Below are 17622 nucleotides of genomic sequence, written 5' to 3' on the forward strand. Positions count from 1 at the left end.
ATTTGGAAGTATCTTATTTGCTAAAATTTAGTTACATGTATAAACTACACTCTCTAGCAACATACTGACAGTGTATGAGATAATGAAGACAGTGCAATGCTTGAAACAAAACGCTCATTCAGTAAGTCTAATATACTTTTTGTGGATCATGGGCTAGTTAGCTCGCAACTCAGTGCTTCGAAGAAAAATTTAATGTCAACATAAATGTAGTATTTTTGTGTCTTAGTTGTATAGATATTCACCTTTCACTACTATAATGATACGGGCCTCATAAGTGAAGCCACTGATGTTTTTCCACGTGATAAAATTAGTGCGCACACACATACAGGCCCGAGTGCCCACTAGACACCAAACTTTTGCTGCTCACACTGTTTCTTACTTTTCCACTAGCTCAGTTTAAGCACAGATGTTACTGTTGTTCATTCATGTCCTGTGCTACAAACTGTTTCTTGCATAAGGCTATACAGGTGGACCGAGGTACACTTACATTGTCAAAGCAGTACTTAAAACAACAATTCCATTTACTCACTTGTTGAGCTGAGATTGACTATGAATGCACTCTGCTGAAATTGCCTATTGATTTAAGTGAGGAACTGAACTGCTTGACTTTAGATTGAATTGGATGGACTTAGTTCCAGAAGTGTGACAGCCACCAAAGAAAGAAATGAACCTAAACATTTAGCTGTAATGACTCATAAATGAATTGCATTGGTTTTGTGGAGACCTATTAACATTGGGTGTAGGACATACCATATATGAAGTATTTCAATCACATGTATTTCATTCCATAATAATTTGTAACTTCTGTTTCCAGTTCCTTTCCTGTCTGTTCTATTGCTAGGGTTTGCCCCATGAATTGCTATCAGTAAAGTACTACATTGTTTAACCTTGGGGGCGCAGATATTCCAGAAACTTATTAAAGCTAATATTCTTAACTATAAATATTTCATTGTTCATGAATTTACTACTTCCCTCATCACAATGACAATAAAAGTGTTATTTATATGAATATCACTGTTTGGAAATGTAGTTCTGAGGAATGTTTTACAGTGATGCAAATATTCTCATCACTTCTGTCACTTCATGCACAAAGGAAGTTATTTAGTTTTATTGTTTGTTTGTAGGGCATTCCACAGGAGAATGGTGAAATCATACCTCAACCTCCAAGACTACATCTCAGTGCAGAAAAATTGGATTTTAGAGGAGCATTCCTAATGGACACTGGTGATCATATGATTATATATGTTGGGCGCAATGTTGCTCCTGAATTTTGTATAAATGCTCTTGGTGTTCAAAGTTTTTCAATGATACCTGAAGACATGGTAAGTAAAGTACAGTTTTTTATTTATCATGATAAATATTTTCATATGAGAAAAGATAACTGGAAATAATCAAATGGAGAATTTAATTATTCAGACATTAAGAGTCTGGAAATTGATTTTTGTAGATTTAATTCTCTGGTATTCTCAGCTGCCAGCCTATCAGACAACATTTCAGGAGCATGCTGATGTTAACTTCAGTCAAAAACCATATAGATTCTTATCCATTGACAAAGCTTTATATAATGTCGCAGTTTATACCTATTTTTGACTACCTAATGTCTGCACATTCTCCCATGTCTGTTATGTTGTATCTCCCGGGGTACTTAATGTTTGTTGTCACCATGTTCTACAAACTGAGAGACTCTGGCCCCACTTTTAGTTAATTAAGTTAGTGCTTTAAACAGCAACAAATGTGTGGTTGTGAGGAAAGATATTTGCAGATACCTAGCCTCTGCACCTAGCAATACTAAGGTTATATTTTGGTTTCATGCTTGTGAAATACACTGCAAGAAGGTAACGACTGGTAGGGTGGAAGTAGAGATGATTGTGTGTCAGAAGGCAATCTCCTAGTTTGCTGCCGGCCAGGGTGGCCGAGCGGTTCTAGGCGCTACAGTCTGGAACCGCGCTACTGCTACCGTCGCAGGTTCGAATCCTGCCTCGGGCATGGATGTGTGTGATGTCCTTAGGTTAGTTAAGTTTAAGTAGTTCTAAGTTCTAGGGGACTGATGACCTCAGAAGTTAAGTCCCATAGTGCTCAGAGCCATTTGAACCTAGTTTGCTCCCTGCAAGTTTTCCTCAGAAGGATGGTGGTGACCTATTGTTAGCGGTATTGATTTCCGTAAGTTATAATCAGTGTCACGACTCGCTGTTGACATCGCTGTCAGATTAGCACCTTAATCGGCTTTCAGCCCACTCAGTGTAGCTGACACCACATTCTCCATTCCTGGCTGGCTGCTGTTATGACAGTTCACCACCCGCAGTGGCTCCAGCACTGGCCGTACCGCGATGCTGCAGCAGTGAGTGAGTGAGTGAGTGAGTGAAGGCGATGCGTGTGTTGGGCTGACGCACACCAATTTGGGAGCTGCTATGTCCCTTGCCGCTCACTGCTGTTCTTGTTCACCAGTGTGATGATGGTTGCCATGTAGTGTGATACTCTTGGCCTGCTGTTCAGGTAGCCCTGGTCAGTCCACCAAACTATCAGGAATGCTGATGTCCTAACCCGGGATGATAGGGAAGACGCCCTGACCTGCCCATCTGTGGCAATGGCAGGCTGTGGTGTACGCAACGAGTGATTATGGCAGAGTAGCCATCTCTTCCAGTAGCAGCTATCATTACTCAATAGTGTGCAGGAAATCTACAACAGAGTTGTGCCAGACATCACTTTACTGTAATCATGGAATCGAATGTGAACGTTATGTACAATCCATCTGACTGACTGCCTTATGGCCTAAAATGCTGGGATATTTATGGTGCAGAGTATTGGCTAATGTTTCCCCGACGTTACATAGGTCTTCCTATTATGCAGATATCACCGGTTCTCACTCTGCCATGCTTGTTTAATAAGTTTGAGATCTCGTTCATAAAAGCTCTTGGTATGTTGTTGCACTAACAATGTTTTTTTCATTGCATAGCAAAGGTGATATGAGCTTGTCCAGCTGCTCTAACGTGGTACATTTCTGCTAAGGTCTGCTGTCTGGCTCGCCAGGAGGGTCAGTGTTATGTTTTTTCCTGATCCGCTCTAGTTGGTCAAATGTTATTTTTTGCACCTGGGAAATGTTGACATTGCCGTAATGTAAGTGAGATAGTTTTCTTTGGGACTTAGAAAATTTTAACAGGTTGCTGCTTTGTACAAGGTTGGCATGCAACATACAACATAATCCCCTTCTCTAAAAAACTTGAATTGAATTTCTAGGAAAAACAAAAAAATCTGAACCTTTAATATGAAATCTTGCTGTACTTAAAATATTCTTTACCAACTTAATCTATGTTAAAATTTCTGTTTTTCTTCATGGTACAAGCCGTTCCAGAGGAAACTTGTGTAGTTTTTAATTCTGCTTGTGTTGTTTTACATCTTAGGAAAAGGTATAAGATATAGTACTATGATTATACTACTGGCTGTTACGCTGGTGGTAATCGTGTTCTGCTTTTGTTCACTGGGACATCTGTAAACATGTCTTAACATTTTATCAACAGCAATTTGCCTATTTTATGCATCAGTTAACTTCTCTGTGTCCTGTAGTACCACGGCTTTTAATGTATAATAAAAGTGTATATACCCCGCGACAACTGGGAAATCTGGGAATTTTTTGATCTGGGGAAAAATCCGGGAAAATATGGGAATTTTTCATTGTTTTAGTTTTCAATTAAATTTTTGTAATTTCGACTGGCAAGCACTGATATTTTTAACAATTAATTTTACTTTAGCCAGCTGCTGCAGCAGTAAAACATAAACAAAAGAATAACACCAAAATAAAACTGTAGCTGCAAAGAAAATGGGGCATTCACAACAATGAAACACAGTGCACACACATGCATCTGCTGAAACAAAATGTGTCTGGGGTTTTAGAGTGAAAACTATGCATTACGTTGTAACTGCTTTTATCAGTGTGATGTTACAACTGTTGACATTTCTAAAGGACTCCATACACGAACGACAGATTGCAGCAATCCATTGCGTGGGCAGCCAATGGCTTTGTAGATTGCACATGTGTGGGCAGGTCGCAGCAATCAGTCACTGATCGATGGTAGCATGGAAACCCTTGGCATTCCGATGGATTGCATGTAATTCGTGCACCCAATATGGCTGCCTGGCTGGTTAGCAGCAGCGTGTGGCAATATGGCAGCGAGTCATTTCTCTGTTTGTTAAGGATGATTGTGCAGATTTGTCGTTTCATTTTACCCACGTAAAGTAAGAATTTTATGTTAGAATTTATTTATCCGTGGACTGCAAGCTATTCTGAGAATGAAGAGGAAGCCAGAGTTGTCATTTATATTAACAAGTAATACAAATTACACCCTCTGATTTTGCAGTGATTAGCATTTTGAAGCTTGTGCTATAGTAATAGAATTAATGATAAGTTCATAGTCATGATTCATTGGACTCCCTCTTACGATTTTGAGTTATTTATGAATTAATTATAGATATTGTTAAAGTTTTTAAGTTCTAAATAGAATGACATATCTACCTACAATAATGTTAAAAGGACATTTAAATTAAAATGTTCAGGGCAGATCTATTATATAGTTATACTCAAATCCCTTGTCATTTCATATAATCTAACTGTTCTTCATACAGTTTATAATATACTTACTGTAATTAGTAGTGCTGCTGTTGACAATCTATCTATAGACACACCGAGTAAATTATGTAAATACTTGCAGTTAAATTACGAGACAATGAATGAAAAGGAATTTAGCAGTAATAAACATAAAATGAATTGTATTGATACACAGGAAAGATGTTCACAACTTATTTGGCATCAGTGAGAAACGTAATATGTTAAAGTAACTTACAGTTCCGAAGAAAAGTGTTTTGGAGCAAATTTAATAAATTATAATTCTTATTTATTTTGAATATATGTTTTGCAAGTATTCCTGGGGATAAGATAATAAGTTGCAGCTGTTGCTAAACATAGCAGTTCATTTTCCATAGCAGAACACAGTGACATTCATAATACTGATAAAAATTGCTTGGCAAATCACTTGTGTGTGGGGTGTCAAGGCAAATGTTGCGCATGGGGAATGTATGGAGAATTTCTTAAATAACATTCAGAACTTAACCCTTTGAGCACCAACCACATAGAAAAATTTCAGACCCAGGGGACCAACCATTTGTGCCATTATTTAAAATGTTACTAGCACATTTGTTTTTGTTGTATCTTAAAGGGATGACACACATTAAGAGAGACCAATATTATCTGTGAAAGCTTAGCTTTTTGTGTCGATATACTATATGTATATCAATTTAAACCAATAACTTTTTCCATGTGTGTGTTTGCACTACTTAACAGTGATATTGCTATTGGCTGACTGTATCAGATGTCCTATGCTGTGAATATCTGCTGACATTGGCTAGTGAGATCATGTGACATGAGCTATGATAGGCTGACCAAGGCTATCTCAATTTTAGTTCCTTGGAAGCTACTGTGTTGTATTTTTGTGGAATTTGTATTTATACTTTCACAATATGAAAATGTGCAGAGTACATGTTACCACACATCGAAGAGCTTTCCAAAACACGTTGTTTTTTTCTGGGTTTTGTGTCCTAAAGTGCCAAGAAGTTAACAGTGGTGTATAAAACCTTTGCCATTCAAAGGATTGGTAACTTTTACAGCTCCAAAGGAAAGTATGTTGTTATTTAACATGGAAAAAGTGTATTTTCACCTGGGAAATAAGTGTGTTAGTAACTGGGAAAGCCGGGAAAAATCCTGGATTTGCTCCCCTCCTCTTCCCATATAATTTAGAAAGGAAATATTCTGAAGGGATTTTCTTGTCAATACGGTGTTGATTGTATCGTAGTAATTACCGTAATACCTGTGATGGTTGTTCCTGTAGAAGTCTTGTTTTTGTAACAGTTTACCATTACCGGTTGCGGCTCGTACACGGAATAAATCCAATCATTTCTGATTCATAAAATGTGTTCATAACTTCATAACTACCTTCTTACACTCGGGTGCTGTCGGATTCCCCAGAAATAGGTGTACTTTACACAACCGGTTATCTTTTTGAACTACACATGCAGGATGAATAGTAATAATTTCAATAATACACTTACCAGGGTCTTCTACTGATAGAACTACATGCATTTCCCATTGTTTAGACACAAGTAATCCTTCATTAACCAAGAATTTAATCCATCTGCCAGTAAAACTCCATCCAACTGAATATGTTTGAATCATATAACATCCAAATTGTGACTTAAAGCTAGTTACTGGGAATTGCGTGATTGATTTTGTGTGAGAGATTGATTGATTGTGTGTGTGTGTGTGTGTGTGTGTGTGTGTGTGTGTGTAATGATGTGCTTGATGTGCTGCAGAGCTGTACTGTAGGAAATTCCTTTACTGCTTGGGTGTCAACACCCCAGTGCTTAAATATTTAAGCGTAACATGGTGGACAGCTTCTTGAATTTTTTCCAGTTCTGGTCTTGGTGGACAGCTTCTTGAATTTTTTCCAGTTCTGTTCTAACATTACTATAACTGTTTGCTAGTTCTCTCATTAGCCTAGCTATCCCAACTTTGCTATCTAATGTTTTCGGATGATTCTATATTATACCTAAGTCCTTATTCGTGGTAATCATTCTATCATTAGGATATTGCTGTAATTTAGTTGTTATTTTACATATCATTTTGGTTACATTTAACAATCCTTACTTTCAACTTGTAATTTATGATGAGTGCCAAACCACTGTTGTTTCTGTACCTCTTACTACTTCTTGCACTTGATCTATTGCGCTTGACCTATTGCACTATTCAAACTTGAAATATCGTCAACTGCTGTGCCAAACACAGTTTTTAGCTGTTTATCACCCACATTCAGCCATCCTCTCTTCCGCTGTACTAGAGAATATGGGATTGTACCATTTATTTGCTGCAGCTGCTCTCTATCCCCTATTATACTGCCATGTTTTGCTTCCTGTAGCACTTGTAAGAACATATCTTGCAACCTTTTTCACTACATTCCTTACCTCCCAGATGTCGAAAGTCAGTCTCAATGACCAACTGTATTTCGTGAGGACTACATCCAGCTGCTGTGGAACAAAACCCCATCCAGCAAAGGCTGGTTGACAATTTCTTCTGCTCTGAAGATGAGCAACATTGTAACACTCACTAAACTCCATCTAAGCATCATCCTCACAATCACCTACAGAAAATATTTTACATATACTACTTCTCTCCTTTAAAAAAATGGGAATACAACAAAAAATACTTACATTCCTAAGTACATTACATGGATCAGTGAATACAAAGAAAAAATCCTACCATTACTTATGTATTTTTACATTTCAGACTATGTTTGCCTTTGTCCCAACCTGTACAGCCTATTCTGTGATATTTATTTACTCTTTTGCTTCTTAATTCTAGTACTTGGCATTTTGCCTGGTACTTGAGGAAAGGAATCTGTATCCCCACAAAAAGGTTTAATATTACAGATATGAACTACTGAAGTTCATCCTGGTAATCATAACTTTCTTGTTGGCCCGTTTTTATCTTTTGCCAGACACTCTTTAGTTTTTGCAAATACCTTGATGTGTTCACCTTCTTTCTTGTAAGCTGATAACCCTTTTCCTGTATGAGTTTTTGAATTGTAGGCAATAACTACAAAATCTAAATATTTGTCCCAGTCTAGGTGTTCAGAATTCACATAATGGCTTAGCATCTTTGATGTAGTCCTATGAACTCTTTCCATACCATGTTGAATGTGGGTGGAGTGCACTCGTACATAATTTCTTAACTTTCAGTAACCGGCACAACTGCTTAATGACATCAGACATGAAATTTGCCCCTTATTCTGTAATAATCATTCGAAGTACCCCAAATTTCAGCATCCAATGATTTACCATAGCGTGAACTACTGTGCTCACTTTCTGATCTGGTGTTGCTACCGTTATTAAATACGTTGAGAAATGATCAATAATTGTTAATACATACGTGTTACCTCATTGACTGATGTGAAGCAGCCCCAAAGTATTGGCTTCTATCATTTGAGATGCTGAGTCGGACTCTAGTAGTCTTTGTAATTGTATCTGTTGGTGACATAAATCGGCACATTGTACACATGGAATACTGTTCTTGACATACTGCTGAACATCAGCGCGTTGTATCCTCCACCAGAACCTTTCTGGTACTCTTCTATCCATTATTCTCTCACTCCTATGGTCCAATAACATATAATCATTTACTTGCCGTAATACTTCCGTCCGCAAAGTTGCTTAAAGTATCACAAGTGGTCCACACTTGGTTGTACACAATATCCCATCTTATATGACACTGTGGCTATTTGTGATACACCTGGCACTCTTACTGATTTTATTTAGATCTTTAACATCAAACCCAGAGACTTGCAGTGACCCAGTCTTCCTACTAACTGTGTCAGCATTTACGTGTTTAACAGATGGTTTGAGGATTACATCATACTGAAATTCATTTAGATTCAAAGGATCTTACAGCCCTAGTAGCTGTTTTAAAGCTGCATGATCAGTAATCGTTGTGAACTTAAATCCTTATGGATACCATCTGAAATAAGAAATACTACGTATTTGTCTCAACATTTCCTTTACAGTGGTAGAATAATTTTGCTCAGCCTTATTAAGCTGATGAAATGCATATGTGGTGGGGTATTCTCTCCTGTCAAGAATAACTTGGGTGAAACTGACAGTCGGTAGTGTTTACACCCGTCAGCACTTGCATTCTTTGGAATCAGAATTACTATATTGTACTCAAAGTCTACAGATATTTTGCCTGTGTCATATATCTTACCTACGAGGTGGAGTAATTTTGTCATGTCAGGCTCTTCCAAGTATCACAATAAAGTTACATAGTTGTTTGTTTGTTTGTTTGTAGGGGCTCATCAGCAGTAATAGTACACATTCACACTGCCACAGTACCGTGGTGTGCTGCCACAACAAAATGGTGCTGCACATTGATAAGATGGAGACGGGTAGCACCATTTTGTCCTGGCTCCTCTAGTGGCATGCTGTGGTAGTGTTGCACAGCGATGTCAGTGTGTACAGCAAACAAACAGAAAACTGAACAAATGGTCCTCAGGGGAGATGTTGGATGTTATCGTGAAGTTACCACAATATTTCTTTGATGCAACTGATCAACACCATGTGCGACAAACATGTTCGTCTCATCAGAGAGTGTTGGTCAGTTGCGCTGATGAAATATTGTGGGGCTTTAGGAATGATGTCAAACATCTCAACCGAAAACCATTTGTATGACTAGTCTGTCGGAAAAGCCTCAAGCAACAGACACGAAAAGTTAATTGTGTAACTTTACTTTTCTGGTGGATTGTTTAAAACTTAGTTTGCTCTATGTATTTCCTCAATTATCTTAAAATATAGGTAATTATTGGAAACAGTTACTCGGATGCAAATTAATACTGTAGAACATTCACAGTTTTCTGCTTTCCATTTGTAATAAATTGAATAACTCTCCTTTTTCCTATTTAACTAAAATGGCAAAAACAGTGTTGGATTTCTATTGAAGAAATTGGGTAAAAAAGTTTCCACAACAAATGGGCTACTTTGTTAAATCCTCCTAAAATGTGGAAGTGATACATCAATCCCCACGTAGCACGCATGCTGCTCAACCAGAGCAGTGTGTTCAATTGTTTCTTTTCTGACTCCAACTTGAGGGGCCTAGCCGTATAGGAATAATATTTGGATAAGCTGAAAATGTAAGGGTATATTAGAGACATTTAGTGAATTGCACAGAACTTATTATGGACATTTTGAAATAGTTTTGTGAATAACCTTGAAGACGTACTGCAAAGCCAGTTAGCAGTCCCTTAATCAAATAGTAGAGGCTTTGATTAATTGAAAGACACACAAACAATACTGGAAACTCGGCTAGCTTTCAGGCGACTCCTTTTCTGAGCTAGGGTGTGCCCCCCTCTCCACATATGCACACCTACATGACTACATTGTGCCAGCAGACTACAAGGTGCGATGAAAATGTAACAGGAAATTTTTAATTTTGTGGGATTATACACCTGATTTTCAATTTTTTTAAATCCTGTTGACACACATTTTTGTGAAATCTTGTTGGTACACTTTTTCGTGATGTATGTTGGCATTTTCAGCTCAGTTGACTTTACTGTTGACAGTTGAAAAGGCTACTCATGGTTTAGAGTGCTAAGAGAATTTTGACTTTTAAAAAAGATTGATCAAAGAATGTGCATTAAATTTTGCTTGAAAAATTTATTAAAATATAGCACCACATGTAAAATGTTGACTGTGGCTTTTGGTATATCCACTATGAGTAAGATATGAGTTTACAAGTGGTATAAACATTTCAAAGAGAGCCGAGAAGACATTGAAGGTAACTGCCCTGGATGCACTAGCACATAAAACACTGAAGACAATGAAAATGGTCCTGGAAAATCACCAAATCAGTATGAGAAAGGTTGTTAATGATGTCGGCATTGTCTTTTGGCTCACGTCAACCCATTTTAGTGGATGTTTTGGGCATGGAACTTATAGCAGCAAAGTTCATTCCAAAATTGTTGAATTTTGACCAAAAATAACATCGTGTAGACAGCACTCAGGAATTGCTGAATGAAGTAGACAATGATCCAGAACTTCTAAAGAAGGTTATAATAGTCGATGAAACATAGGTATGTACGTATGACATCAAAACCAGGGTGCAATCTTCCCAGTGGAAACTGTCAGCAAATCTGATCACGTGTGAAGGTTCTTCTCACTGTTTTCCTCAATTACAATGGGATAGTGCATCATGAGTTTCTGCCTTATAGTCATATGGTCAATAAGGAATACTACCTGGAAGTTAGCACCATTTGCTTGAAGCAATCTGAAGAAAACAACCAGAATTGTGGTCAAACCACTCGTGGAACTTGCATCACAATAATGCTCCTGCTCACACCTCAATGCTTGTTCATGATTTTTTGAGTTTTTGGCAAAAATCAAAACTGTCATTTCGCCTCGGCAACCACATTCGCTGGATATGGGGCCCCTGCTGCTTCTTTCTATTCCTGCGTCTGAAGAGAACCATGAAAGGACATTATTTTGTCACTGTTGGTGAGATAGAGAGATTCATTGAAGGAGCTGAACACCATGACAAAAAATTAGTTCCAGAAGTGCTTCTGAGATTGGAAAAAGAGCTGGCACAAGTGTATTATAACTGAGGGGGGATTATTTTGAAGGTGACAAAGTTGATGTTGATGAATAAAGAACCTTCAAGAGAAACAAAAATTCCGGATACTTTTTTATCACACCTCGTACTTAGTGCCAGCGCTATAGCTCTGGAGTTTAACTGGGGTGAAATCTTGTCAGATAGTGGGGAGGTGGGGGGGGGGGGGGGGAGGGGGGAGGGTGATAGTGGGAGGTGGGTGGGAGAATTAGGAAAGTGTGTCTGATGACTAGAAATTAGATGCAGTAGATGCATGATGTGGAATGGGTAGGCAGCAGATGCACAAGATAGGAAACGAACATACGGACACTGGCACCATTGAATTAGTGTAGTGCACAAAGACAATGGATGTGGAGGAGTGAATTGAGAAGGAGGAGGCAGAACAGAACAGAGGAAAGGAAAAATTCGTGGTAGAGCGTGTATTTCTAGGTTGAGTGAATTGAGGACCGAGGACAAGGGTAGGAATGGGAGCAGATCAGGGACTAGCAGAGATTGAGGCCAGAAGGATTGCAGTATTGAATGATGTGTTGCAAGGGATCGCCGTGAGTATCAAGGTGGTGTAGGTTGTGAAGCAGCCATTGAAGTCATCATGTTGTGCTCGGCACTATGTTCCACCACTGGATGGTTAACTCTACTCTCCACCACAGTTTGGTGGTGGCCATGGATTTAGGACGACAGTTGACAGGTGGTCAGGCACATACAAAATACTTTGCAGAAATTGCAGCAGAGCTAGCACATGGCACGGCTACTTTCAGAGGTGGCCTCACCTGTAGTGGGATAGGATAAGCATGTGACAGGACTGGATTGAGATGTGCTTGGGTGGCGGTACCAGACAAATACTGTACATTGATCTTTGTGGCATAAAAATGGACCTCGATATTGCATAGATCTGGTGGATGGTCAATACCACTTTGGGAAGGGCAGTTAGGTTGTTCCTCGTTTCTGGTCACAGTGATAAATAGCCAAAGCTTCACACACTCATAAAAGCAGTTTTTTTCCCCAATACATTACTGAAACATTGTTATTGATAAGTGAGATAGCTACAAAAGAAATTCTTATGCCTACTATTCTAACTACTACTATGTAATTTACCCTGAGAGTTGTTCCCTGAATGCTTCACTACAGAGCACTGCTCTTAACATAATTTTGTGATACAACCATTGGGTTCAGATGGGTATAACACTGGAATTAACTAATAGGCTAATGAATACAACAATGGAAATGAGGAACTTACTTGTTGTGATATGTGTGTCTGTAATAGTGTAGGTAGTGTAAAAAATAAGACCTGTGTTTTAAAGTTTCACTTTGTTAACATTTCTTTTACAGATAAACTCACAATTTTTATTTTCTGAATGGCCATAATAATAATATATTTGCATTATTTTCATTGTTATTGTTTTAATGTTACAGTATGAGCTACCAGAGCTTGAAACGATAGAATCTGGAAGGCTACGTAGATTTATTAACCATCTTCAGTCGGAGAAGCCGGTACCTGCAACTTTAGAAGTTATAAGGTAATAAAGTGAGGAAATCATGTTACATATGTTTTGTCATGTGAAATATGTTGTACTTCTGAGTCTCTGCTCCAAGTAGTAAAGCTGGCTGTTTGAGATCTGGTCCATTACATAGAGTTGGGTTCTTTTCAGCCTATGTGTAGGCTAGCTGGTAATGTGGTAATTGGGAGAGGGGTTCCCAATTGGTAATTAGTTAAAGCTTTTTTAATAGCTTGGGGATTGGAATTATTTGGTCAGTGTTATCCATTGTCCCAGGTGGAAACAAAGTGAGTGTGTGTGTGTGTGTGTGTGTGTGTGTGTGTGTGTGTGTGTGTGTGTGTGCGTGTGGAGGGGAGGGGGGGGGGGGAGAGAGAGAGAGAGAGAGAGAGAGAGAGAGAGAGAGAGAGAGAGAGAGAGATTGCAAGAGGGGTGAATGTGGAAGGGGGCGGGGATTATTTTGATCTGTAATGATTTCTGAAAGAATTAAGGAAGCAGCATGTCAGCATTGGTTGAGATCATGAAGGTGTCATCGATAAATTCGTACGACATAATAAAATTTGGATTTTGATGGATAGGAAAGATTGTTGTAGATATACTATGACTATTGTAGCACAGGAGTGCCCATGACTGTGCTGCCGGCGTATAGGTTTTCCGTCCTTTAAATGAGAAGCAATTGCCTATAACTTGAGTTTGATGGCAGCAAAGTCATGTTTGGGAAAACATTAACATGTTGGAAGGTGTTATTAGTAGACATGTGGATCATAAAGTGACCATGCACAGAAACAACGGAGAAATTTTAGGGAAAGTTATTCGGGTTTTAGATGTGGATATCTGGGATATGTTTAAGAGGCTGAAAATGTTGGTCTGCAAGAACAGTGGTAAAATCAGAGCCATCCAGTGAACCATATTGTGATCTTCAAGGTAATTGTGTTTTGCATACCAGAGCAGAACATTCATTTCTGAGAGGAAGTAGATAAAAGACCCATGTCCTTCTCCATACATCCCACACATTTTCCCCTTTCTGCTACTACTTTAAAAGTCTTTCTTCACCAGTCTAGATTTAGTAGTATTTTCTTACACAGTTAATATTTTGTCATGTTGTGTGTTACAGAGACGACAGCCCTCGCCGTGGGAAGTTTCTAGAACGACTCATAGAGGACCGTACAGAATCGGCGTTATCTTACTACGAGTTCCTGCAACACCTGAAGTCAAACATAAAGTGATCCTATACAGAACACAGCACATTCACAACATTAAACAGCTGACACTTGTTAGCAAGGCTCTAAACATCAGATTTATGCATTGTGTATAATGTGTTGTGCATTAAAGTTTTTGAGTTCATGGACAATTACTCGTGCTGCGCACTCGTTCGGATACAGATGAAACATGATTACAGTATAGGAATTTGCTGCAGTTTCTTTAAGTTGTGGGCCATCTTGGCTTTTTCTGTTGTTTGTGCTCTATTAAACCACTTGATAGCAAAGTGCACATACAGTGACAACATTTTTGCCATTCTGTTTCTTCATATCTGATATTTAAAAAAGTGAATATTCTTGAGCTGTTCTTGACTCAGTGAAGATATCATCAGCTAACTAGGGAACATTTCAGAAGCAAATGGAAAAAAATTCTTCAGCTTTAAAAACTTAAATGACTATGGTGTTGTGATGCCTGAGATTCTCTTTTGCCCAAAGAGTTTATGTAGTCTGATTCTTGTTTTTTCTGAGTGAAGGAAAAGACTATAGTGTACAATGTGGTGAATATTTATGAATGTGTTTGTCTGTAAAGAATGATACTTTTAGGGCAGGGACAGACTTTGTTTAACTGTAGAATATATATATATATATATAATTTTGTTAAATGTAGATGTTTTTGCTGTTTGTACTTTGTTAAATAATTGTTGTGTAAATGGTAGAAATGAAAATGGATAGAAAGTTTCATGTCAAATCTGGAAGCAGCGTCCGGTTAATCTCCCAGTTCGTATGTCTCATATTTCTTTGGAGCTCATACATCTTAACAGAGGATATAGTTTTTAAAGGAAGAAAAGATCAATTTTTTTATTCTAGTCACATATAGACTAATTTACTACCTTTTATTGGTGTGAAGTCCTGTGTGTCCACTTGCTGCAAACCTTTTACAGTATACTGTGTTGAAATTTTTTTAATGCATTGTACAGTGGCATTTTTTGAATCACTCTGGGTTGTATTATCTGTATTGAATACCGTGGTAGACTGTTTTGGGTCCAGAATTTTATCACCTCTTCAAAAGATTGTGTTTGTTATATAATTCCTCACAAAAGATTTTCATTTTTTGCCTGGTTGGGATGTTTTTTAGTTATTCTTTCATGTTTGACATGTTTTAAGAAGAGTTTGAATGTAATATATTGTGATTATTATAAAATTTGTATCAGATATTGTACTACAAAACTGAACTGGTCAGAAGCTTTTTTATATTCTACTTATGGTTCACTATCAGGGGAGTAATGTAATGACCAGAGTTATATAAAACTGTTGATCTGTGGATTTTGTTACTGGATTGTCCACATGCCATTACAAAATCAAAAATTGGCTATAATAAATTAAATTATCACTTATTCTTTAAACATGAATTATCAGTTACTGATTTTAAATAATGACCAGGAACATCATTTAATTTAGTTATGTGGACTATGAGGATGAAGAAAAGCTGGGAACAGTATATTTGAAAAGAGTGACGTACTGTGTGTGATAGTTCTAGGAAGGTCTGTTATATTTTTCACTTGATAGGAATGTTGTGTTCTCTGCACTTCACTTACAACAAAATGAAGATCTGCAACGAGAGAAATGTGAAGTGGTAACATGAAGGTCTGTAGAAGGTGTTGTGTGAAGAGTGTGTGCTGTGGTTAGTAGATGCTCCAACTTTTGAAATTTTGAAAGTGTTAGTAACATGTCATTGCACGTAGGTAAGACATACCTTCAAAAGTATTATGAAGCCTTTGTCTCATCTTACCTCAATTATGGATACTTACTGTTTGGATTTGTTAGTCCTTCATATTTAAAGATGTTGTATGCAGTCCACCATAAGGAATTCGGCCTTTCAGTTATCATCTTTGTGTTGAGTCTAAAAGTCACCAGTTGCCATTAGTTGGTGGTTCCTTACTTCGTTGCAGGTGTATGAAATGTATTCATTATGCACCAGTATGGCATACTGCTGGTCACTCAAACATTATATGACAAAAAACACATTATTATTATTATTATTATTATTATTATTTGACAAGTCTGGCTTGTCACGCTGCCGTCTGGCCCTTGCGTCCTTTGATAGTTAGAGAACCCATACAAGTCAGTGTAGTACGGTTATGCACTTCAGCACATGTTACAAATACATGGCTTTCTGCCGTGCTGTTTTTCCCTGTGTGTGTTGTCTGTTTTGTGATACAGTAGTCTGAAATTTTCATTGATCAGTTGTGAAATGATTTCTTGATAGTATTAGCTTTGTGAATAAGTGGCATTTAAAATCCTTTAATTTGAATTTTGAATAGTAGTTGATAAATTTAGTTATGATTCAGACATTAACAGCAGTTTTTATCCTAAATTTTATGAGACAAAGTTTCTGGTGATGAAAATAGAGCGCAAAGTTCAACAAGTAGTGTTGATGCACCATGACCAACAAAATTGGCTGCAAACATATCACAAAAGAACATTAGTACAAATCAGATACACCTTCTGATTCAGCACCACATATTCCAAAAAATGTAGACTTTGTTCCATAAAATTACTGTGATGCACATGTGTGTCACAAAACTGACGAGAATACACTGAAGCTACAGACTGTGATGCAAATCTTATGTCGCTTTGGTTATTTTGACGTTGCAAATAATAAAACAAGATTTGATACAGTTGCACTAGAGCAAGAGCAGCTGTATTCGAGCATCAATCATTTTGTGAAACAACAGTCAGTGAAAGGACAGCATTGATTTCATGGTTTACTCAATTCACAGACAGCACAAAATGATGAATTGAAGAAAATCAAACCAACGGGATCTCTGTTTACTCAAAATTTTTGAAGATTTCTTTGCCAAACCAGGCTATTGTACTACTGAATATCTAAAGGAATTTAGAGGGAAGAATCCATTAAAATGTTGTATAGTGTTCATCAGAGGAAAAACAGTGAAAAAGTGTCACTGTATTTACCAGAAATTTTCAAACTGTACCACACCAAAACAAATTTCAGAACCTACATAGTAACACAAAGTTTCTAAAATACACATTCCAGATGCTTAGTCTTCTATATAAATAAAAATGTAAGCATGTTTGTGTTCAGAATCTTAAATCCCCGAAAGATATTCACCAATTATTTCCAAATTTTGATGCAACATAGCATTTTTTTAATACAAATTTTTAAAATATGCATAATACAGAGTGTCCCACACAAACCTCCCTGATTTCAAAGGCCCAGGAAAAAAACACAGTAGATACAACAGTGAAAAATGCACCACATTGTAGAGCATCTCAAAGAATTTATTTATTTATCATCAATACTCCTCTACATGTGAACTATTTGTAGCACGAAGAATATGGAGTCTATATTCAATTTCTTGCCAAGTTCTTCGTAACATTTCCTCTGTTATTGTTGCAATCGCATTAGTGTTATGTTGTCACAGTGTAGGAATATCATCCACTTTGGTCGCACACACGTGGTCCTTCACAAATCTCCACATGAAGAAATCAAGCAATGTAATTTCGGGTGAACGTGGTGGCGAGGCAATGGGTCTGAACCAACGATTGGGAAATTCCCTATCCAGGAACTTGCGAACAGCTGTTGACCAATGGGGCAGAGCTCCATCTTGTTGAAAAATGATGTTGGGTTGCAAGTCTTGTATCTGCTCCAACATGTCCAGATACACTGATCCATTCACTGTTTGTTCCACAAAGAAGAACAGTCCAACAATGCTTGGCCAAT

At 37.7% G+C, this 17622-nt stretch overlaps 1 protein-coding gene across 2 annotated transcripts in view; it reads left to right on the top strand.

Moving 5' to 3' along the window:
- Nucleotides 1-15283, top strand: part of LOC124625773 (protein transport protein Sec24A) — a 144467-nt gene extending 129184 nt beyond the window's left edge. For both annotated transcript variants that reach the window (XM_047149213.1, XM_047149214.1), the window contains exons 19-21: nucleotides 1125-1322; nucleotides 12602-12705; nucleotides 13796-15283. In XM_047149213.1, coding sequence (XP_047005169.1) covers nucleotides 1125-1322; nucleotides 12602-12705; nucleotides 13796-13907 — 414 coding nt within the window. In that variant the 3' untranslated portion in view covers nucleotides 13908-15283. The remainder of the gene's footprint in view (nucleotides 1-1124; nucleotides 1323-12601; nucleotides 12706-13795) is intronic.
- The last annotated feature ends 2339 nt before the right edge of the window (nucleotides 15284-17622 follow it).

Source organism: Schistocerca americana, chromosome 8 (assembly GCF_021461395.2).
Source record: "Schistocerca americana isolate TAMUIC-IGC-003095 chromosome 8, iqSchAmer2.1, whole genome shotgun sequence".
Classification (NCBI taxonomy): Eukaryota; Metazoa; Arthropoda; class Insecta; order Orthoptera; family Acrididae; genus Schistocerca; species Schistocerca americana.